The following is a 22,952-nucleotide window of genomic DNA, read 5'->3' on the forward strand; positions in this document are numbered from 1 at the left end:
TTAATGTCTTAATTTTAGATTATTAAATTATTAAACACTCATTTGAAGAATACAAATTAGATTATTAAGACGTCATTCCGATGCTATTGGGTCTAATTTGACTTAAAATTCGTCATAATAAACCTCTAGCTAATAAACACAGTTTAAGAATACTAAAATTTATCATTTTTTTTTCATATTTATAATAAATAATTACTATTCTATTATGTACTGCTGTTATTAGAAATGTGGGAGTTTAATATTTTATATCAAATTACGATTATTTACTAATTCATTTACTGTTTATATATTTATTGAGTTTATGATAAGTAAAATAAATTAATTATGATAATATAAAATAAGCATGAGATAATTATTATTCACAATTAGTTCATCAACGAGTTCTTTTGAGATTTAACAAATTTAATAATATTTTATCATTGTTTGAAAAATTATAAATACATTTAATGTTTAATGAAATTTTATAATAATTGGATTGGGATATGAAATAATTAAATTTTCTTTTTTTTTAAGAAAAAAGAGAATTGAACAAAGTGGATAAAAATATTGAAAAATTATTTTAAAAAAATTATTCAGTTAGTATATAAGAAATTAAAAAGATAAATAAATTATAATTCATAGTTTAAAATAACATTTTGATCACTTCAAGAAAAAAGAATAAAAACCAAAAGACATGGACAAATAAATTGGAGTAAGGGAAGGTTTATAATTGTGTATATATAAAAAATATGATAAATTACAACAAGCTCCCTTAATATTTGGTATAATTATGAATACTCCTCATTATTTAAAAAATTACCAATATCCTCTAGTTTTAACAACCGTCTAACAATTAGTTATATTCGTTAGGTTTTCACCCATTTTTTAAGATGAAATAACCAAAATGCCCTTGTGGGTTAAAAATTATAGTTTTATTCATTTATTATATTTTTTAATTTTTTTTATGAATTAAGTGGATAAATTTTTTATAATTTTTAATTTTTTTTCATTCATTCCGTTTGATTTTTTTAATATATTTTTAATTTTAAAAAAATAAAAAGATACAGTAAGGGCAAAATTAATAATTTTTACCCAAATCCATAGATTACATAATTTTATTAAATATTAAAAAGTATTTTTAATTTTTCAAATAATGAGAAAGTATTTGTAATTATGATAAATTTCGTTATATTTTATCCTAAAAAATAATAAAATATAATTGCAGCATATTGGGCCAGACGATATTTGTATGGGATTTCAACAGCCCATATCCTGACGTAAATTTATTTTGATGTTGGAAGCTGTCGGCCGAAGAATGGAGAGGAGGCGCTTCTCTTGTTTTAGTTGAAGGCTAGAAGCACAACGCAGCAGCAGAGCTGAAGAGTCAAACAATAATTTTGCAGTAGGGACGGAACGCTGGACACTTGCGAAGCGAATGGGGTGGACACGCACAGGCATGGCGTTTCATCGTTACTCACTCAGCTTTCTCTCTCCTCGTCTCTCTGCACATCCTCTACCACGCTCCCTCTCTGCTACTATATCTTCTCATCAGGTACTCTAGTTTTATTCTCGTCGCTCGCTAGCGTAAGCTTTGTTTCGTTAAATATCAGCGGCTGTAAGCGTTTCTGGTTTGCTTGTTTAGATTGATCAAATAGTGTTTCTATTTTTTCTTTAGTTTGTTGAGTTGATGATGATTGACATCATTGTTTGAGGGGAGAAAGTAAGTGCGCTTCTTTTTTTAGGTTCTTTTTCGTCTGATTTTTGTGAAAATAATTTGTGTTGGCCTTTCGCGGCTGGGGATTCTGATTTCGGAGTTAAATATCTAATCTACGAACGAGGCTTGCTCCTGCATTTGTATATTTTCGTGTTTCCCCAATGTTGTGAGGTGTGAGATTCAGTTGAAAACTGTGATATGTGACGAGGAGATTTTGGTAATGGCAGATGAGTACGGACGCACAGAGTGTTGCTGCCCGTCTAAACAGTGCAGGGTTTATCCGGAGTCAAGGTTTTATAGGAGGGAAATGGACTGATGCATATGATGGGAAGACTATTGAGGTTAGGCTGTTTGTGTGGGCAATCTTGAAGGGATTTTATGCGTCACACTTGTGAGGAAGTGTTTCTCTGTGAAGTAGTGGACTAATGTTGCTACCTCTTATGGTAGGTCACTAATCCTGCTACAGGTGAGGTTATAACAAACGTGTCATGCATGGGTGGAAGGGAGACAAATGATGCGATTGCTTCAGCACAAGATGCATTTGTTTGTGAGTTTTTCAGGCATATCAATCTCATATGCGGTTTCTTTTTTCTCTTTTGTTCAGTTTTCTGCTTGATTCTGTTATTATCTATCTCAAACATGTCATGGATACTTGTCAATCTTGTGCGGATAATATCATTTTATTTCCATGATATTTGCTAAATATTTCTGATAAGATACTTTTCTCCATCATATTCTTTATAATAATCTGAACAAGCACTTCAGTTCTTTATCTTGGGTTAATATTTCTATTAATGTCGCCCGCATCAGCACCTGCCTCTGTTTATCACATGGAGCCTTGCTTAACTGTTTGATATTCCTGTGTTGAAGGAAGAAGTAGAGTTTTTATGTGTATTATTGAAGGACCCAACCATCAATATGCATAGCATGGGATTTTGAGATAATTACACGTAAATCAACCTACTTATCAGTGAGAGTGTGAACAAATTTTTTGTGAACCCCAACTCTCCTAGAAAATTTTTCAACCACAAAATTTCGCTAGGAGTGTGAGCCATGGCTGTATACTTAGCTTTTGCACTCAATGGCTACTAGAGTCTCTTTATTGCTGCACGAAGTCACAAGACTTCCACCAACAGTAGGTGCAATACCCAGAAGTAGATTTATTCTCATCTTTGGACCCATCATAGTCTGCATCAGAGTAGGCTCTAACTTGACATGTTCATGTTGTTCTAACGACAAACCTTTACCAGGAGCCCCTTTTATATACTTCAAAATCCTAAGGGCAGCTTCCGATGAATAAGTCATGGCCTATCCGTAAACTGACTAACTAGACTGATGGCAAAGGAGATGTCAGGTTGAGTCATAGTCAAATAGATCAACTTCCCTATAAGTAGTGTGTATTGGGTCTTATCTTCCGTATAATCACTATCATTTTTCCATAAATTAGGACTAAAATCCATGGGTTTAGTGCGAACCAAACCGACTTCCTGAACGAGATCACAAGTACACTTTCTTGGGGACAGAGATATTCCATGCTTGCAATGAGTGATTATGGTAAAATGGAGTTAAAATTTAACATCTGTGATTGAATTATGGTCTTCGGTTGACATTTGCCCTTTTCTTTCTATTCTTCTTCACTTGTGGAATCAGAGTATGATTTTTATGTAACCCTAAGTAATCTCACCCATCAATTTTAACTGAAGCTTGGAGCAAGCAAACTGCTGCTGAAAGGAGCAAGTGTTTACGAAAATGGTATGATTTGATAATGGCCCACAAAGAAGAGCTTGGACAACTTATGACCCTAGAGCAAGGAAAACCTCTAAAAGAGGCTATTGGTGAGGTATCAGATTCTCAATTTGCCTCTGATAAGCATATCATAGTGTTCTGCATTTTATCTATTGGAGCATTTATGATCATGCAATTTGCAGGTTAGCTATGGAGCAAGTTTTGTAGAGTTCTATGCTGAAGAAGCTAAACGAATTTATGGTGATATCATTCCTGCAACATTACCAGATCGTCGTTTGTTTGTTTTGAAGCAGGTATACATGAGCCCTGACATTTGAATCCCTTATTTCAAACCTGTGACACTTGGTTTACACTTTTCAAGCCGAGTCCCGAAAAAGACAAATGCCTGTTGTGGCAACCACGAATTCAACACTGAGGGAAACCTTGAAATTTTCTTGTTTAATGAACAAATGATTACTATGTATACAAATCAATGAGATACATTCCATTAAGATTATCGAACAAGCTCCAGAAGGTATTCTGACAGGTTCCCTGTGAATACCTAAAATTTGATTCTTTTACATAACAGAAAACTCTATAGAAACAAATGTTAATGACAATTGATTGTCGCCAATAGGTCAGTCTGCTACCATTCATGGTATGTGGTCGTTAATGCATCCCCCAAATATGAGAGTAATTCTGCTTGAACCTCTTTCTTACTTTTATAAGATCTATAAATTATTCTGCTCAGTTTAACCTTTTATCAAATGAAGTTACTGATTGGCTGTCAGTGGGTTGACAAGTTTAAGCATTCTGGACAGTATTGACATTTTTGGTTCTTAGCGTAACACTGATGAAGAAAAGTTCTCTTGCAGCCAGTTGGCGTTGTTGGGGCAATTACTCCCTGGAACTTTCCTCTGGCCATGATTACGCGCAAGGTTTGGTTGGTTTAGCATCCTTAGTTCATGATATGTAATTCTGTTTCTAGTGACAAATAGCTGTGATGTCATATAAAAAGTAGATTGTTCGTCCTGGTACCAGGTCGCCCCTGCCCTTGCTTGTGGATGCACTGTTGTCATAAAACCCTCTGAACTGACGCCATTGACTGCATTAGCAGCAGCTGAACTCTCCATTCAAGCAGGAATACCACCGGTAATTCTGATCCCAAGCCATTGAAACTACATATATGTCCATGTTGGTGGCATTCATGGACTGTGCCATTCTGTACCTCTGTAACAGTTGACTGACTGTAAAGTGAAAATACTCCACGATATCAATAACTTTAATGATCTATGTGACAGCATGACTGTGCAGGCCGTTCTCTCTGGAGAACTGTGATTTAAGCATGTAATATCGATCTTGGGATCATAACTAGTGTATATATTAACTACTAAACTTAAAGTTACTGAAGTCACAAACTGATATTCTAATCACTGATGTAAACAGTATCACTTTTGAAATACTAACAATGCAAACACAAGAAAAATGGGAAGATTGCTGACCTGTCAGTTCTAACAGCCTGGGTTGTTTCTCAGGACACATCATTTTTAGGATTCAGTATGGTTTGAATGATGGAACATTTAATATATATGCACTTATTGATTGTTCTGTCCTTTTTTGTGGTATTTCGATTTCTATATTTGATAAAATCTCGTTCTTATTTACCACACCTTGTTTCGTCTGAGTTTATTTTCTTTTTTGTTTCATTCTCATTGCGACTATTTTCTGCAAGATAGGGTGCAGTCAATGTTGTAATGGGAAATGCATCTGATATTGGAGAAGCTTTACTTGCAAGTCCCCAGGTTTTGAGGCTTAACCCTCTATTATGGTAGTCGAAAATTTTGAACACTAGAATAGATAGGCGTTAATCTTCTCAAACTTGGTTAGGTAAGGAAGATCACTTTCACAGGCTCAACAGCTGTTGGAAAAAAGTTGATGGCAGGCGCTGCAAGCACTGTAAAAAAGGTATGCAATAGTGATGCATGCATTCACATTATCATTACTGTTTCGACTAGCTTATTTTCAAATTCTTACATGTAGGTGTCCCTTGAGCTGGGTGGCAATGCACCCTGCATAATTTTCGATGATGCAGATCTTGACGTAGCTTTGAAAGGAACTGTAAGAGCAATGTCATCTTCTGATTAATGTGTATAACTTTAGCATCGAGCAAACTATGTATTTGCATGTGTTTGGAGTCAGTATTGAAAGATTGATCTGCATATGTAAGTAACTGCTATCATATTCCATCTGCTGGCTATGGATATTTTTCAGAAAAAGCCTATGCAGCTCGCATGGCACAGATGACCAATGCTAAATTTTTCGTGATAAATTTGATTGTGCTATAGTTGGCTTCTATTAGTGAAAGATTTTAATATTTTGACTTGGCTAACATTAATGCATTTTGACTTCTGGATTTGGAAGAACTTGCATTACTGATGACATTGACTTTAGTGTCTCAGCTGGTTGAGATTTAGTGTTTGACTGGTTCTTCTTGTTCTGTATTAATGTCTCCATTTGAGGAACCTTCTTACCATTACATTTATCCGATTACAGCTGGCAACTAAATTCCGCAACAGTGGACAAACATGTGTTTGTGCAAATAGAATACTTGTGCAAGAAGGTATTTGGCAAATCCTGAAAATTTTACTTCTCTTCTTTATCTTAATTCTTGTAATGACTTCTTGATCTCCTGTTGTAGGCATATATGACAAGTTTGCAAATGCTTTTTCAAATGCCGTTAGCAGTATGAAGGTGGGGGATGGCTTTGGCGAAGGTGTGGTACAGGTAGTCAGCAGTTCATTCTTTAAAATGTCGCGTATTCTGCTGACTTTTTAGCCATTGTATTGAGACATCATTGTCATATCCCATACACTTAGCATAATTGTTCACAGTTACCCCTCCTTGAAGACTGGGAGGTAGTAACCAAGTGATGTGCGTTGAAGCTTACTTTTGATATTTCATACAGGGGCCTCTAATTAATGATGCTGCAGTGCACAAGGTCTGTTCTGTTTCACATCCCTGATTTCTGGTGTGCATTGTGCTATTGTATTTATAAATGATCTCTGCTAGAATTGCTTCACAGGTTGAATCATTCTTGCAAGATGCCATCTCAAAGGTAGGCTTGTTTCCTGTACGATAATAAAGCTGCTATAGTCAATGCCTCACAAGACATCAGTCCCATTATTTTCCCATTACGTCTAGAAACTACTGAGATTGGAAGGAGATCCCTGTCAATTTTGAGTCGATGCCTATATTTTAGTCACCTGGCTGCTAAGGACCTGACAGTATCACACATAAACAAATATGCCCAGGTTCAAAAAGTTGTATGACCTGGACACAAAATGCAAGAGGACATGCTATTTTGTCGATTAGTCGTACTGCTTGTACTAAGAAATATGCCCTTTTTCCTTCAAGGGAGCTAAAGTCCTCATCGGCGGCAAGAGACATAGCCTTGGAATGACTTTCTTTGAGCCTACGGTGATAACTGATGTCAAAAGTGAGATGCTTTTATCAAGGTATCTCCAAAAACTCAGAGTTCATCTTTATTTTCAGATGTCATTATCTATGGTCTTTTACGTATTTGCCTGTAGCAGGTTCAGATGTTTATTACCAATGGAAATGTTAAATATGCATGTTGATTTTATTCTTTCCTACAAAATGTTAAAATACTTAATGAGTTCTGTTGGTAGAACTGACAGAATCATCTCCTCTGATGAGTGTTTTGAAGATTGTCCTTATTAAATACTTGAGCTTCTTATAATCTAGTCAGCGCCACCTTTCTTATTTATGCTTATCTGTTTCTCTACCTGTGTTACACTCTGGCTTTTCATTCTAGAGAGGAGGTATTTGGGCCAATTGCACCTCTTCTGAAATTTAAGACTGAGGAAGAAGCTATCCGCATGGCCAATGACACCAATGCAGGTATTTTGGATGAACTTTCCCATATCAAATTTGATCATATAAACTCATATTCCTTGGAGTAAGTGGTCCAGAAAAATATTACCCTTGTGATCCAACTGTAAATCTTAATAAGAAATCTATTCAGTTCTAAGATTACGGTGAATGCTAAATGGAACTAAAATCAGAAAATGGTGTCTTATACCTATGCTAAAATTTCATCTCTATTCTCTAGGTCTGGCTGCATACATCTTTACATCAAGCATTAAGCGTTCGTGGCGTGTCTCTGAAGCTCTTGAATATGGATTGGTTGGAGTTAATGAAGGACTAATTTCAACAGAGGTGGATCTTATTAGTATCTATAGTAGATAAAGATAAGAACTGGATGTTTAATCTTCATTAATCATCTTCTTTCCGTTTAGGTGGCTCCATTTGGAGGCGTGAAGCAATCAGGTCTTGGTCGTGAAGGATCAAAATACGGGATGGATGAGTATCTGGAAGTACGTAAATTCATATTTTCTCTGTGTACGATATTTAAAAAAAAGAAAGAAAAAGCTTTACAATACTGTTTTATATGCGAATTCTCATGTGCATCTCCTCGAATTTAGAATTCACAACCACTGGGTTCAAAAAAATAAATACATCCTGAATTCTTATTCATTCTTGGAGTCACCGACTCATTGTTGCTTAATTAGTGACATAGATTCCCCTAAAGGTGGTGTGATTTTAATCTTATTTTAAACATAAGCCCTGAGTGCCTGTATACTGCAACGATGGCCACGATATATTAGGATGCACATCAAGTCCTTAATGAGTTGGTACTATCTGGTGCCGGTGGCCCTTCTTCTGTCTTTACTGGTTCTGTTCATAGATTAGGCTTATGCATGCTTGTTTCTCATAATTCTCTCAGTAGGAATCATGCTATATGAATCAGAAATTTCTGGAATGTTTTAAGTTTGTAATTCATCTTTCTCTTGCAGATTAAGTATATATGCTTGGGAAATATGAGCTGAGCTAGATTTAAGGTTTGTACATCCTGCCCCTGCACCTCAGGTCAGCAACTTTGCTTCTTAGAATTTGTGATGCAGCTATGTAAAGAAAAGTTCAATAAAGCAGGTTGGTTTGCTGCTACATTTTCAAGCCCGGAGCATAATGCACATGGATTTGAGATAGATGAGTGTTCAAAAGATCCATGCTCCATTAGTATCTAAATAAGTGCCTGTTTGTACTATTCCCAGCAGACAAATGCTTTACATTGCTGCATCCTTGTTTTGTTGTATGAATTTTTGAAAAAGTGGGCTCTCTCCTTCTCTTCACCTTTGGATGACGTTTAACTGCTTTAGATCAAAATTATTGAATTTTCAATCGCGCGGAAAATGAAGTGAGAAATGTGAAGAATATGAATGGTGGTGCGAACAATTTAACCAAGATCCTCCTGTTCTTACATTCTTTATTTCGAAATCTTCCTGAATTTTATTTATTTACTCTTGTTGGGTTGGCGGGGCATCATGTATTTTGTGGTGGTATTAAAAATTGTTTGTTGAATTTGCAAATGTCTCCGTTTCGCGTTTGGCGCTTTCAATATCTGGTTCACGTTTTTTCTGCTTTTGAGATAAAAAGGAGACTAACCTCAAAGAAGGCCTTCAATTGTGATGGTCCTGCACGAATCTGATTCCCGCTGCAATTTTGAGTTTAACTCCGAGTTGACTCACTTCTCCATTTACGCTTCCATACGTGCAACATTTGCGACGCACAAAAAGGAGGAACTGAACCTAACAAACTAGTTTCTTTCAATTATTCCTTAAATTCTCAACCCAACCCTACCCCCCTTCCCTCCTCCCCCACCCACAAAAAAAAAAAAAAAAAAAAAAAAAAGAAAAAGAGGGAAAGAAATTCATAATTCAAATGAATTTGTGAAGAAATGAGGTAGACATCATCTTTAAACCTTTTCAATCTGCAGGAAGTCTAAGTTAAATCCAGAAACATATGGAACCGATTAAACTCACTCAGTTTATGAAAAACATCAAAGCAACATTCTTATTAAAGAAAATTGTTACCTCCAGCTTTTGTTGGGTGAAACCGTAAGAAGGGATTGTTTTTAATTAAATAATTGTGGTTACAATGTTCTTTATCGATGTCAGAGCTGCATTGGAAAGTAATTTTTAAGTAATTCTATAAGCGAGCTACTGTATTGAAAGCACGTCCAAAGCCGTTAGAATTGTAGCACATCAGACATTTTTGTCAGAAACAAAAAAAAAAAAAAAAAAGATATACCAACAAATTAATTTGTTTTGCCCCGGCCTAATTTGCCAATTCATATCTGAATCAAACTAATTCCCTGTTCTGATTAAACAAGAGATATATAAGAGGGATTATCTCTCTGAATTATTGACATGGAATGCATGTGTTATTTTTTTTTTTCAAAAAAAAAAAAAAAGGTTTTATAAAAAATTATATATATATATATATATATATATATATGATTGGAATTTGAAGGTAGAGTAGTGTATTATAAGAAAGTAAATAAAGAAGGAATAGTGGTAAAAAAAGGGGTAGAAGCCGTGGAAGGATAAGGTCCCACCTATTCACCTCAAAGGAATATATTCAATTTTTAGGAATAAATTCGGAAAGCATATTAAGATGCTTAAAATTTAAGCAAACATAGCTACCCAATATCCACTTTTCCATTAATTTATGGTTTAAAATTAATATGAACTACTAAAAGTTAAACCTCAACTTTTGTGTGCATATGCTTTTATAATGGGACACCTCCTACTCCAACGTGACCATATCATCATTCTCTTAATTTATCACAATACAATTTTATTTATTTAATTAATACATACCTGCCAGCTACCTCTTTTTTTTGGTAAAGAACCTTCATTCATTATTTAATTTTAATTTGTTTCAGTACATTCATATTTTTATACAAATCATTCATAACCATGTTTTACAAATTACTTAATTGCCAATTCTACCTACTTGATTGATGCAGTAGAAGATATATGGACATGACTACTTCAATTTAAATAATTATAATATATATATAAAATGTTTGTTGTGCATGGAAATTAAAGAAATTGGTTAAACTTTTAGTTAAGAAAATAGGGTTTATAAATAATGAGAAATTTTAGCATTTACAGGAAAGAATCTTTGCTTTAATTCTCAACGAAGGGAAGAATTTATTCCTTTTTGGAGAAAAGATATGGATGCATGGTATGATCTACTATTAGTATTATATATGTACATATCTTTATTAGCTACTTGTATCTCTACTGTATAAACTACGTATCTCTTTTGTGTATATATTATACATATGATTAGCTGCAACAATCACAATTAACATTTAATTACCATTTTTAAGCTATTAATGTAAATGAAACCTTGGGGGTGGGATGGGCTTTAATTATTATGACATGTAGATCATTTGTTCACATATTTATCTTTCACGTGCTACGTTTTAGTATCACGCCAATGTATGGTTAATATATTGTCTGTGTATAATTTAAAAATAGAAATATATAATTATTAAATTTTATCATAATTAATTCAAAAGTATTATGTACGGGCCGATGTAATATTATTGTATAACATCGAGGTGAGATAAAATATACTTTACCATCATATATAGTGTTTAGTGAAATAGGGAAGGAACGGAGAGGGGGCTATTAGTGTTGTTGTTGTTTGTATAATTGAATAGACGCGCTAAGGAAATTTTGCTTGAGGTGAGGTCGAAGCCTCACATTCAAGAGGTTATGAAAGCGAGTCCCAGATATATGGGTATATACCTTACTTTTAATAAGAGTGTCTTATTTTTTTATTTATTTTTATTGTGGTTGTTGATTTATAAATATTAATATATTAAATAAATATTTAAATTTGAATGTAATTGATGATGTAATAATGGATGGAATGTTATTAAAAATAAAAAAGAAAATTGAATAGAAGTGGGATGAGAATGGAAAGAAGTGAAGACACATGCATGACAAGCTTCTATTCCACAAAAGCACTACATATCATTTAGACCCCAAACCTTTAGAGCTTTTTATGCGCATTGATCTTCACGTCCTCCCTCAAACTTTTTATGAGCATATATATATATATATATATATTTATAATTAAAGTTGCTTCCTTAATTACACCATTAATCCTAATTAATTTTATTGTTAGTTTGCATGATTAAATTAATTAATTTGTATAAAAGTATTGATAGAGAGAGAGAGAGAGAGAGGGAGATGATGATGGATGAATCTGTCTAGATTTGCGGTAATGTTGGAGTTGGTTAGGATATGTCTGAATAATTATTAGATTTAGAGTTATTATGATGATGTCTTTAACTCGAGAGACAAACCGTCAAGTCTTAGTCTGAAGAAAACTGATGATGTTATATATAGGGTTAATAATAATAATAACACAAAAAGGGGGTCGTACGTAGCAGGAAAGACAACAAAAGAAGAATGCTTTAGTTGAAGAAACTATTGAACAACAACAACTGCTGGTCCTATACCTCTCTACTACTCTACTACCAACACAACCTTAAAGTCTTAACATCCCATCTACATCATCATCATTGCATTTCCATGCAACCCCAACTTTCATATATATATATATATGATTAATTCTATTGTGACAAAAGTTTTTTTTAACACTTATCGTATAATTAATATATAATTAAAAAAAATCACACGAATTGAGAAATATAAATATATATTATATTTATTATGTGATCTCTTTTCTCAAGTATGAATCCAACGTAATACATCGATATAATTTACTTTTCATTACTGAACGATGATAAAATTCTATGACCGTATATATATATATATATATGATTGGAAGGAAAGTGCTGATTTGACATATATATATATGTATATATAATCTGATTACAGAGATGAAAAATTTCTAACAACACTTGTTTCAGACTAAAGGAATATTAGGGTTCTGCAACAATGTACTCTCTCCTTTTTGTAATAACAAAAGGTGTACAATCCTCTGCATATGCTGTTCATTAGTAACTGTCCAAAGATACTAAACATATATGTCTGTATCATCACTTATCAAAATATATAGCTTCCCGGATGCGACATTCACATTGCAATACAATTAATTAAAAGTATATTATTAACTACATCATTATTAATTAATTAAATAGTACTATACTTTAATTAGTAATACATACCATATAATAAGCCCTGATGAAATGTGTGTTGTGTGTGAAAGAGAGAGCTTTATTTGGCAAAAGCAAGAGCTATATATATACACACACATATATTAGATCAAATTAAAGGAGATATGGACCTTTTCTTTCTTTCTTTCTTTTTTTTTTTTTTTGCCATGAAAACTTAGTAATCAGATATCGGTTCTTGTTATATTTTGATTTTTCTTTTGAAAGTACGTACGCGCTATCTTTACATGTATGCTATACTGATATAGTAATAAAAGGACATACTAGTTGCAAATGTTGTAATTAAATTAAACTCATCATGTATGCTTTTTTCCTGCATTGATTGATTTCCCAGATTGACATAATTAAGTAGACACATATTTGCTAATATTCTTGTCACTCAAATGCAAAATGTCCATATATACGTACCTTCTTAAGAGAGACATTGTTATATATCAGTGCTTCGTTATTCACTAGTTTTCGGGTGTATATATGTAATTTGAAAAATACTAAGTAACTAGGTAGAAAATTATTAATGAGTAAATGGTAGGGTAAGAATAAGGGGAAAAAGGGGTGGTAATTCTTGGAAAAAGACGACATCCGGGTAATATAATTACACAAATAATAAGCTTTTTGATTTGAAAAATGTTAAAAGTTTATGGGTATTCGGGTTTGGGTAAACTTGCGGGTAATGCATTCTATTTGAGAAACCTTAAAGCCCTTTTTCTCGTCTTCAAAACCGCACCCTATTCTCTCTATACGCACAGCATTTGTTCTTGAATCTCTCTGTATTCGAGAGAGAGAAAGTAGAGAGAGAAAGAGAAAGAGAAAGAGAATGTTCCACCCGAAGCAGCAGAAGCCATCAAGTATGAATTCTCATCACGAGCGCCCCATGTGCGTTCAAGGAGACTCGGGTCTCGTCCTCACTACTGACCCTAAGCCCCGCCTCCGCTGGACTGTCGAACTCCATGAACGCTTTGTCGATGCTGTTACTCAGCTCGGCGGCCCTGACAGTGCGTATATATATTATATATATATATGTACATATTCATCTGCAGTTGTCTTCCTTCTTTCACCGCGACAGACCCTAATTATATATTAACTCTCATCTTTCTATATTTTTGTAATTAAGAGGCGACGCCGAAGACCATCATGAGAGTTATGGGGGTGAAGGGTCTCACGCTTTACCATCTCAAGAGCCATCTTCAGGTTCAAACTCAAGAATTATAATTACTTTCATCCTTCTTTCCTTTTTTCTTTTTTAGTGAATTTTAATTCCTTCTCCCTCTCTCTCTCTCTCTCTCTCTCTCTTACTATATATATATATATATATATATATAGTTTCATAGGGTTATTCTAGCTAGTTTTGATTTTATATACTGGTTTCAGAAATTCAGGTTGGGGAAGCAGCCCCACAAGGATTTCAATGATCACTCAATGAAAGATGGTGAGAGAGGTGACTATATACATATATATAAAGAATAGCCAGTTGGGTCCAATTCGTGAACCCTTGTAATAACTTATGCTGAAACTTTGTTGCACTTGTGACAGCTTCATCTTTAGAACTTCAACGAAACAATGCATCGTCTTCTGGAATTCTGGGCCGCAGCATGAATGAGTATGTTCTTGCCATAACCTTTCTTCCAGTTTCCTTGTCTTGTACATGTTTCTGCCTGTTTTTGTTTCATGTTTGCTTGATTTGTAGTTTGCGAAAGGGTTTGTTTCTTTTTGAGATCAAATGAATGTCCATAAACAGTAGTGTTTCGAACAAAACTTTTTCTTCTTTCGAAATACTTTTGAGGGTTGATTCTTTTCTGGAATTGTATGGTACGTGTGGTTTGTTCAGTGGCAGTAATGTTCACATCACTGATGCAATTAGGATGCAAATGGAGGTCAACAGAAGACTCCATGAACAATTGGAGGTAAGCCGTCCGTCCTAGTCCTGTATAAACATTACGACAATCTATATAAAATTGAAAACACGTATTACTAACAATCACAGGTTCAAAGACACCTGCAACTCAGAATTGAGGCTCAAGGCAAATACATGCAGACAATTCTTGAAAAGGCTTGCCAAACACTCGCCGGCGAGAACATGGCTTCTGGTAGCTACAACAAGGCCATGGGGCCTGATATCTCAGGCATGAAAGATTTCGGGCCAGCGGCCATGAATTTTCCATCCCTCCAGGATCTCAACATATATGGAGCCACTGATCATCTGGAGCTCCACCACCAAAACATGGACAGATCATCCATTGATCCCTTCATGCACACTAACAACGACAGCATGATGTTAAGCAAAAAGAGGCCTAATCCATACAGCAACAACAGTGGCAAGAGCCCTTTGATCTGGGCCGACGATCTGAGGCTCCAAGAACTGGGAACTCCAGCGGCAGCACCCTGCCTTGATGATCATCACCAAATCCAGATTGCCCCTTTGTCAATTGATAGAGGCAGCGACATCGATTCAGTTTCAGATATTTATGAGACTAAGCCTATTCTATCTGGAGACCATCATGATTCTATGGGGGACAAGAAATTTGACGCTTCTGCAAAGCTCGAGAGGCCGTCACCTCGTCGTATGGCCGATAGGATCACCAACCACGCAGCCATCAGCGCCGGTGGCATAACACAAGGCCGGAGCTCGCCCTTCGGCTGAATCCATCACGAACAGATATAATAATATACATTTAACTTCTCTTTACATGTTTTCTTGAAATGATATGGCTTTCAGTATAACTAATGGCTCTAATTATTTAGGGGGTTTGGATTTTTAACATGATCAGAAGTCGTAATGAGCAAAATGCAAAAATGAGCACCTTATGGTGCCATTTTGCTTCATGAATGATGTTATGTCATGCACATTAACTTGCTGAATAATTCTTGGAATGCTCTTTAATTTCAGCCATGCATGCACCAGAATTAATATTCTTTGTTCCTTACGGGTTTACTGATTATTTCAATTCTATGTTGTTATTTATTTATCTTGCTACTGGATAGAAAATCTTAATTAAAGATAAGATCATAATTATTGTTTTTTCTCACTAGTGTTATATAACTACCTCATGATAATTTTAGATTTGTGTGATAAGGAAAAGGAATTAAAGCCGTACGTATTTGTCGTGGTGAATAGTTTATTATTATTGTCAAATTATTACAATTATATGTAATTAGTTCGATCCAATCCCAATAAATATAGATATATAGATTTTTGTTGATGTAGGGCAAGCTGGTTGGGGTCGTTTTCGTTCTTTTCAAAGTTCTTAGTTTAGTCTGCTAACTAATCATTAATTACAGCAACCTTTTCTGACCGCTGCTTTTAGTTAGTTAGTTGTTCTTCAGGCACTTAAACTCTCCAGTCTCCATCATTTCCTTTCTATATATATATATATATATATAATATAAAACCGTGGGATCAATATAATTAGCTAGCCTATATATATATATATATATATATGAGCTTCTGGATTAATGAAGTTGGATTAGGGGATTAATTCTTGCACAGAGTATGTATATATATGATGAATTTTTTAGTTTTAGATGAAAATGAATTAATAAAAATGTATATATAAATGTTGGGGTGTTGAGGAAATAAAGGGCGCCGACAAAGAGTATCTAACTTTCATGGCCTTTTCTCATCTTTACCATTCCATATTCCATACATAAATATCAACTATTATATATATATACATATGTATGTATATCATGAATTGCGGTGGCACAAACCAGCAGCTGCTACATATATGCAACTTTATTCATAAACCCCCATTTAATTTAACTCTACTAATAATTAATTTTTTCTGTTTCCTGATAATCTTTATTATTTCTTAGCAAGTTTTTGTCTGATTTTTGACCACTTTACTGCACTCATCTTTGAATTTCTTGTGACTTCCGCAAAGGCCTCATTACAGCTAATTAGGGTATATATATATATATAATTGAGAGCAACGGTCGGAGTCTTTATATATATTTTGTTCAAAGAGATATACAAACACTCAATTTATTATTTTCTTGGAGATCAATGGAAAAGACAAAAAAGAAGCAGGCCATTATTTATTTGACCTAAATAAATTGATGATTAGATAATTATAGGTAGGGTTTTTTGTTTATGAGATTTTACATTTAATTTGAGATATGTATAATATTGAATGAAGGTGTGAAGGAGAATTGCATGCCACAAGTGAAGACAAGCTTTAAGAATGTCATATGTAGGCCTAGAAGCGACCCACCCCCACCCTACTCCACCCCCTATAGAGGGATGGGGTGGGGGTAGGGGTAGGGGAATAAGATACATATATTTGTATATATGATGAAGAGTGAGAAAGGTAAAGGTAGAGGAGGTGGGGAATAAAATGGAGAAGAAACGCAGTGTGATGATGCATGCAAATACCGATGAAGCTTCTAACTTTACACGGGCAAAGCTGATGATGATGACTGATATTATTGCCATCAAAAGCTGATCAACATTCACAACTACCCATTACCTACCTACCTATGCATATATATCATCATCATCATACATTTCTTTTACAGAATGGCATTCTAATATATTACATAAAGAATAGTAGTAATAATCAAAATCATTTGATGATTGATGATGATCATGTCCTAATCTACGGCACGCACACCCATGCTCTCTCTCTCTCTCTCACACACACACACACAGATACTTGTATTTATTTGTAATGAAGCAGTACATTGGATTCTGTACATCTGCTCATTCCTTTTACTCTCTCTCTCTCTCTCTCTTCATCTTTTCATTTCGGTGTTGAGGATTCTCTTCAACAAAGTACACTAGAAGCTTCTTTTGTCCCCCTCCTCTCACACATGCACACACACACACACACACAGAGTTCAGCCTTATGGCATTTATGTCCTCCACCCTTGATTTGAACCTCAAAATTTTTAAAAGCCAAGGCTAAAGGAAAAGTTTACGCGTCCCTCAACTGCGCTTCATACTAATTTTTAAATGTAGTAGCTATCAATAACTACACAACCACGCTCCACACTTATTTAGTGCAAAATCTTGATCGGACCACGTGCAGTCAAATCAAACCAATTACAAAATAAATGTATCATATTTTTTATGTGATTGGTCACTTTCCCTAAATTGTACACCAATCATACAACAAATGCTAAGCATTGCTATATAATTGGTTCAAATTTGAACGAATTGAGTGCGAGTTAAATTTCCCTCATTTAGTTTATTCCTTCATAGTTATAACTAATAATTAGCAGAGAGAATATTCAACTACCTCGTAATTCTCCGGAATTAATTAGTTACTTATTTTAATTTTTGATATACTAATTTGCTTTTGAACTTAACAACATTGATCATACACCTAAATAAGTCTTGTATTATAATAATTAGGGTCTGGTCTGGGCCTCTGTATTATTCCCAACATTGGCAGTCATTACAAGAAAAAGGTGTCAGCAGCCCAAAAGCCCATATTTCCAACTATTAATTTGATTCAAGGCCCACAACCATTCATGTTTTACTTACACAAATATGCATAGTAAATGTGTTTATAAAATCTTAATCATTTTTTCTTAATTAATTATAAATTTGATAGTGATACTATCTTATAAATTTTATAATTTTATTTTATCCAGATATTTTATAAATTAATTTTAAACTAAAACATGACATCTTATAACTTATAATTTTTTTAAAATAAATTTAACCAAATACCGTCTATATAAAGAATCATGAGTACATGAAGTGGGAACACATGGAACCCAATCATTAAAGCTGAGCCCATTTTGCTAAGTTCGGAGCGGCAAAGTTAAACAGCCCTCGGAATTCACGTGTCATGCAATCTTTTTAATACATAGGATAATATTTTAAATTTTTATGCATGTAGATGTTGGCATATTATTATCTAATAAATAGAATATAACTTAAATGAAATTTGGATTCATATGATATTTTGTTATCTTATAACCAGGCTCCGGTCCATATGGCAGGACTAAGAATACTTACAAATATTATTTCAGTATCTCTAAATATAGGATAATTAGATTGTAAAGTATGGATTTGATGATTATAGAATTGAATTTGATTTAAGATTTAGTAAAAAATCTCAAATATAAAGTTGGACCGAAAAATTAAAATGAAATACAAAATACCCCCAATGAGGTCGTTTGTATTTTATTCTGAATTTTTTTTATTTTACACTCGAAAATTAATTTTTTATTTTATTGCACGTTGCCATTTTTACATTGAAAAATAAAATGAAATGTTAATGAAGCCTACAACACATGCACTTGGTAAACTAAATCATTCTTCCAAAAATAAGCTAACTCTGAACTGCATTGTGGTAAAAAATTCCATTCTTGGAGAAAAATTCTAAACATTGGCTATAAAATATTCTTTCTAGTAATTAAAGGTGTAGGGCGTACATGGTGAGAAGGAAATAACACGTTTAACATTAGAGGCATATACATGTGGTAGTGATGAAAAGCGCTAGATTCAAATAACGTTTTTTTATCCGCAATTTATGACTGTGAGAAGAAGCAACTAGCCAGCAAAAAGGAGCACCAAATTAATTACGGGGATACGGTGTGAGCTGTATCGAATATATCAGCAGGGGGGATGAATGAGTCAATGGAGAGACCCGGCACGTTGAATACGACGTCGTGTATCCTCCACATTTCTTCCATTCTAGTCCTCGTGTGCTGCATTGAAGTCTCCCCGAACCGGAACACCGTCGCCACCGTTCTCCCTTGGTGGGCGATCAATACTCCGTCCACGTCCCTGTAGTCTCCGATGCTGCTCCCGATGGTCGTCTCCCAGTAAACGCTGTCGTTGTCCGCGGAGTGCACCCTGGTGAGGTGAGAGTCCTCCATGTAGATCAGCAGCCCGCTCTTCTGGCTAAAGTATCCGTACAGCACGTGCCGGATCACCTCCGCCGGCCCTTCGTTCCTCTCCATCACCGCCGCACGGTCCGCCGCCACTTTTAGGACGAAGCAGTCGTCGTCTCCGATTCGCTTCTCGCCTAGGCATTGGGCCTTGGCGAATAGGCCTGCGGTGCTCTTCGGATCCAACCCCTGCGAAACACAGGGTTCCGTTTGAAAATTAAAAATTTTGCTGCAAATCCAACACGCCACGACGTCGTATTCTCGAACGATCGAATGTCAAGTGGAATCAACATTAGAATTTAATGTGCGTACAATAATCAGATGTGAATTTCTTTTTATTATTAGATCCTATTCACGTTGTAATCCAAAAAAGATATTCAAATTGTGAATTTAAAATACAGATATCTTCACATTATTACTCAGATTTTTTTAGTAAATCAATTATAATTATATCATGAATTTTGATTATCAATAATTAATATACGTCAATTACAAATATCAAATACATAAAATTAACTAATAATTAATAATACAATAAATGAATTCCTACTATTCAAGTAATTAATACCCAAGCATCAACCAAATTTTTATTCATAATCTCAATTTTTTCAATTAAATTGAATTTATTGGTGCATTACTGACATGATAAAACCCTATAACTGCAAATCAATACCAACACATCACACTTGAACTAAGAACATAATTCTTAAAATAAAAATTAAATCTATAAAGCCCAAAATTACCTATCAGCCAAAAGAAGGGAAAAAAAGAAAGAGGAGATCAAAATTTGAAAAATTTCTAGTGATCCAACACAAACTCTATAAGGCAGCTTTTCCTTTAATTGGCACAGAGGATCAATAGGTTCTAAAAGCAAGAAATAAGGTGGGGAAAAAAACAAAAGAAAGAGGTAAGTTTGGAGTTCCCACAAAGCAAAAGCGTGGGAACACAGAAACAACAATAGGAGATGCGTCGCACTTTAACAGGGTTAGAGTCGCCAATCCCAAGGGCAATGTAATTAGATGTGACGTCAGGCAGTAAATCACGTGCTCTCTCCTTCCTAAATTCCAAACCCAAAGAACTAAAGCAGGGCGACATTGTCAGTTTCTGTATCTATCATCCATATCTCCATTTAACTTTTAAATTTAATTCCTTCTTCACTCTTTTTTATTTATTATTGATTATTTCAATAAAGTGGTTTTGATAATACGGTAATCGCTCCTTTTCCGCTGGACATTACGCTTTACCTCACTCATACCTTAAAGCACTTTGGACAGTATTATGAATATATATATAATATATAGATAGATAGATATCTCTCTTATCCCTGTGATGTAATGTGATGGTCTCTGTCTTTTTTGTGCGTAGCCCTCTTTAGTTTAATTCCTGAATTTCTTACATTTAGTGTCTTTTTTTTGGAATTATAAAAGATTAAAGTGAGATACTTTTGTCTTGATCAAAGTTTCCATCTGTTTTTCCCTACGAAAATTTAACATTCTTGCTTCTTCACTTTCCTCTCTTCGCTCAATTCATGTATACGATTACGAGTAGGAATGTGAATTAATGTTACCTGAATGATGCGGCGAAGAGGGCGTTGTGGGCCTTTAGCTGCATGAGTACCCAGCCACGGAGTGTGTCGCCAGACAATCTTGCCGTCGCTGCCGGCCACCACTTTGTGGCCGCCGACAGCTAGCTCCAGCGACCACATTCCTGGCGACATCTGCCACAGCACGAAGCACCCATTCTCGCCACTCCTTGACCCCATTGTCCTCACGTTTTTCCCCGTCGAAATCTCCGTCTCGCAGCGCACCAATTTCACCATGCCCGAGGTGTACATGTTCTTGGCGCAACTACCCTGGTGTTTGGAGCAACCTGTCGCTGCCAAGTACTGTTGAATTATGTAGTACGCTGTAGACGTCTCCTGGAAATTTGAAAAGCAACAAATGAAACCCGAAAACATAATAAAATGGAGTCTGAATAGGTTAAATGAAGAAAGCAAGTGTACTGACGAGGGGGATGTCTTTAATGTGAAGACGGGAAACGGAGTTGTTAGAGATGGGAATGGGGGCGAGCGGGCAGCCGAGAACGCCGAGCAGAAGCCTCAAATCTTGCCTTTTGGCAGGGGTAACATTGGGTCCGTACAAAGACATTGAGGAGGAAAAGGCGGTTCCTCCAGGCACATTCCTGTGTGTTCTGAACCATTCTCGTATGAGTTCCCAAGAACTCTCCTTCTTATACCCTTCTTGATCTTCCACCCCAAAATCAGGACCTTCCATCAGAGGAGTGAGCGGCTGAGGAGACCAGCGCTGTTGTCTTCGACACCTGGACGCCATAACTGTGTCTAATTACTCAACTGAGAGAAGAAAGGAGAAATGAAGAAGATTTTTGGTGTAGAAAGTGAGTTGAGTTGGTAGAGGTGTATGTGAGAGAGTTTTAGAGGGCAAGAAATGGTAACTTTGTGAGTAAGAAGGGAGAAAAGGGACAGCCCATCTGCCCAACGCCAACGGCTGAGAGATTGAGAGGACAAGTTATAGCAAATGGGGTTATGTTTTTTGGGGATTGAGGGCCGTAGCTTTATTCTTTCTTTGTTTCCTTTTGGACTGAAATTGTCGTCGTCTCATTAGTACCATCGGGTTCGGGTTTGGTTTATCCACTCTCGGATGAATTAACATACACATACATGTCCCTTTCCATTCGCCTCTTGCCCACAAATTTCCATCTCAATTTGGGTATTTTCAAATCAACTCCATGTCCATCAATTTGCTACAATTGTCACATATCTAAATCAACTCATATTGTATTTAAATCCATAGATATAACGTACAATTTTTGAACTTTAATAACAATTACAATTCTACATTGTTGGAATACTCTCATCTTGAAAAAAAAAATCAATTTTTTCAACTTTGATTTTGAATTATATTTTTTAAAATATTAATTGATTCCAAATTCTGCATATTAAGTCCAAATCATCTTCTTAAAATCTCAAACTGAAAACCTTGAGTCCAAATGTAACATGAGGGATCAACCAATTATAGATAACGTGAGTCTTATATACATTAAATGTGTTTATTAGGAAAAATAAAACACTTGGTAATCCAAATGGGTGGAAGTTGTTGGGTTGTTTAGCAAAGTGGTGGGCGAGCAAGACAAAAATTGAAGTTAGCCCATCAAATCTCGTACTAAGTATAGGATATATATATATACTTATGTCCTTCAATTTTGTTTAAAACTCTGCTATCCATACAGCATCCTGCGACTGTGGTCCTACACACTTAATAATAACAGAAAACTGTCTGTTTCTTGCCAAATTTTTATGAAATTTGAAAATCAGCTATTTTTTGGAATTCATCAATTTGAAATCAAATTTGTGAAGAAGAAAAGACCGGCCAGGTGGAAAGTCTGCATCAATGCTGTGGTAGCGGCTCCAATTGGACATGCCAAATGGATTGAAGGCGACTGCTATAACTCACCTTTCAAGCCAAGCTTCAATACATATATATATATATATATGTATATTATACATCTCATAATTCAAATTAAACTTAGAGTAAATTCTATCACATTTTTGAGATTAGGTCTGAATGCACAAATATCTCCTATTTTTTCGTATAT

The 22,952-nt window shown here is 35.0% G+C and overlaps 3 protein-coding genes across 9 annotated transcripts; 2 read left to right on the forward strand and 1 right to left on the reverse strand.

Annotated features, from left to right (window-relative positions):
- LOC105175117 (succinate-semialdehyde dehydrogenase, mitochondrial) lies at positions 1,268-8,609 on the forward strand. Of its 4 annotated transcripts, XM_011097459.2 has the most exons (20): positions 1,268-1,531; positions 1,921-2,034; positions 2,141-2,240; positions 3,397-3,533; positions 3,622-3,732; positions 4,294-4,356; positions 4,460-4,570; positions 5,155-5,220; positions 5,306-5,383; positions 5,459-5,536; positions 5,972-6,038; positions 6,117-6,202; positions 6,384-6,416; positions 6,501-6,533; positions 6,833-6,933; positions 7,254-7,339; positions 7,551-7,657; positions 7,738-7,815; positions 8,296-8,340; positions 8,432-8,609. In XM_011097459.2, exons 1-19 carry the CDS (start codon positions 1,415-1,417, stop codon positions 8,326-8,328), a joined length of 1,599 nt encoding a protein of 532 aa, XP_011095761.1. In that variant the 5' UTR covers positions 1,268-1,414; the 3' UTR covers positions 8,329-8,340; positions 8,432-8,609. The 4 variants fall into 4 exon arrangements, with proteins under 4 accessions (XP_011095761.1, XP_011095760.1, XP_011095762.1 ...); XM_011097458.2 differs by having other exon boundaries at positions 8,296-8,609; XM_011097460.2 differs by lacking the exon at positions 1,268-1,531 and adding an exon at positions 1,540-1,594 and having other exon boundaries at positions 8,296-8,609.
- On the forward strand, positions 13,175-15,320 carry LOC105175118 (myb family transcription factor APL). 4 transcript variants are annotated; one of them, XM_011097465.2, is made up of 6 exons: positions 13,175-13,492; positions 13,612-13,688; positions 13,869-13,926; positions 14,031-14,097; positions 14,359-14,401; positions 14,482-15,138. In XM_011097465.2, the coding sequence occupies exons 1-6, from the start codon at positions 13,315-13,317 to the stop codon at positions 15,136-15,138; spliced, it is 1,080 nt and encodes a 359-aa protein (XP_011095767.1). In that variant the 5' UTR covers positions 13,175-13,314. The 4 variants fall into 4 exon arrangements, with proteins under 4 accessions (XP_011095767.1, XP_011095764.1, XP_011095765.1 ...); XM_011097462.2 differs by having other exon boundaries at positions 13,179-13,492; positions 13,869-13,935; positions 14,326-14,401; positions 14,482-15,320; XM_011097463.2 differs by having other exon boundaries at positions 13,179-13,492; positions 14,326-14,401; positions 14,482-15,320.
- Positions 18,773-21,914, reverse strand: LOC105175119. The gene is made up of 3 exons (XM_011097466.2): positions 21,347-21,914; positions 20,908-21,258; positions 18,773-19,529 (listed from the first exon to the last, which is right to left on the reverse strand). Exons 1-3 carry the CDS (start codon positions 21,668-21,670, stop codon positions 19,029-19,031), a joined length of 1,176 nt encoding a protein of 391 aa, XP_011095768.1. The 5' UTR covers positions 21,671-21,914; the 3' UTR covers positions 18,773-19,028.

This window comes from Sesamum indicum, linkage group LG12, assembly GCF_000512975.1.
Source record: "Sesamum indicum cultivar Zhongzhi No. 13 linkage group LG12, S_indicum_v1.0, whole genome shotgun sequence".
In the NCBI taxonomy this organism is placed as follows: domain Eukaryota; kingdom Viridiplantae; phylum Streptophyta; class Magnoliopsida; order Lamiales; family Pedaliaceae; genus Sesamum; species Sesamum indicum.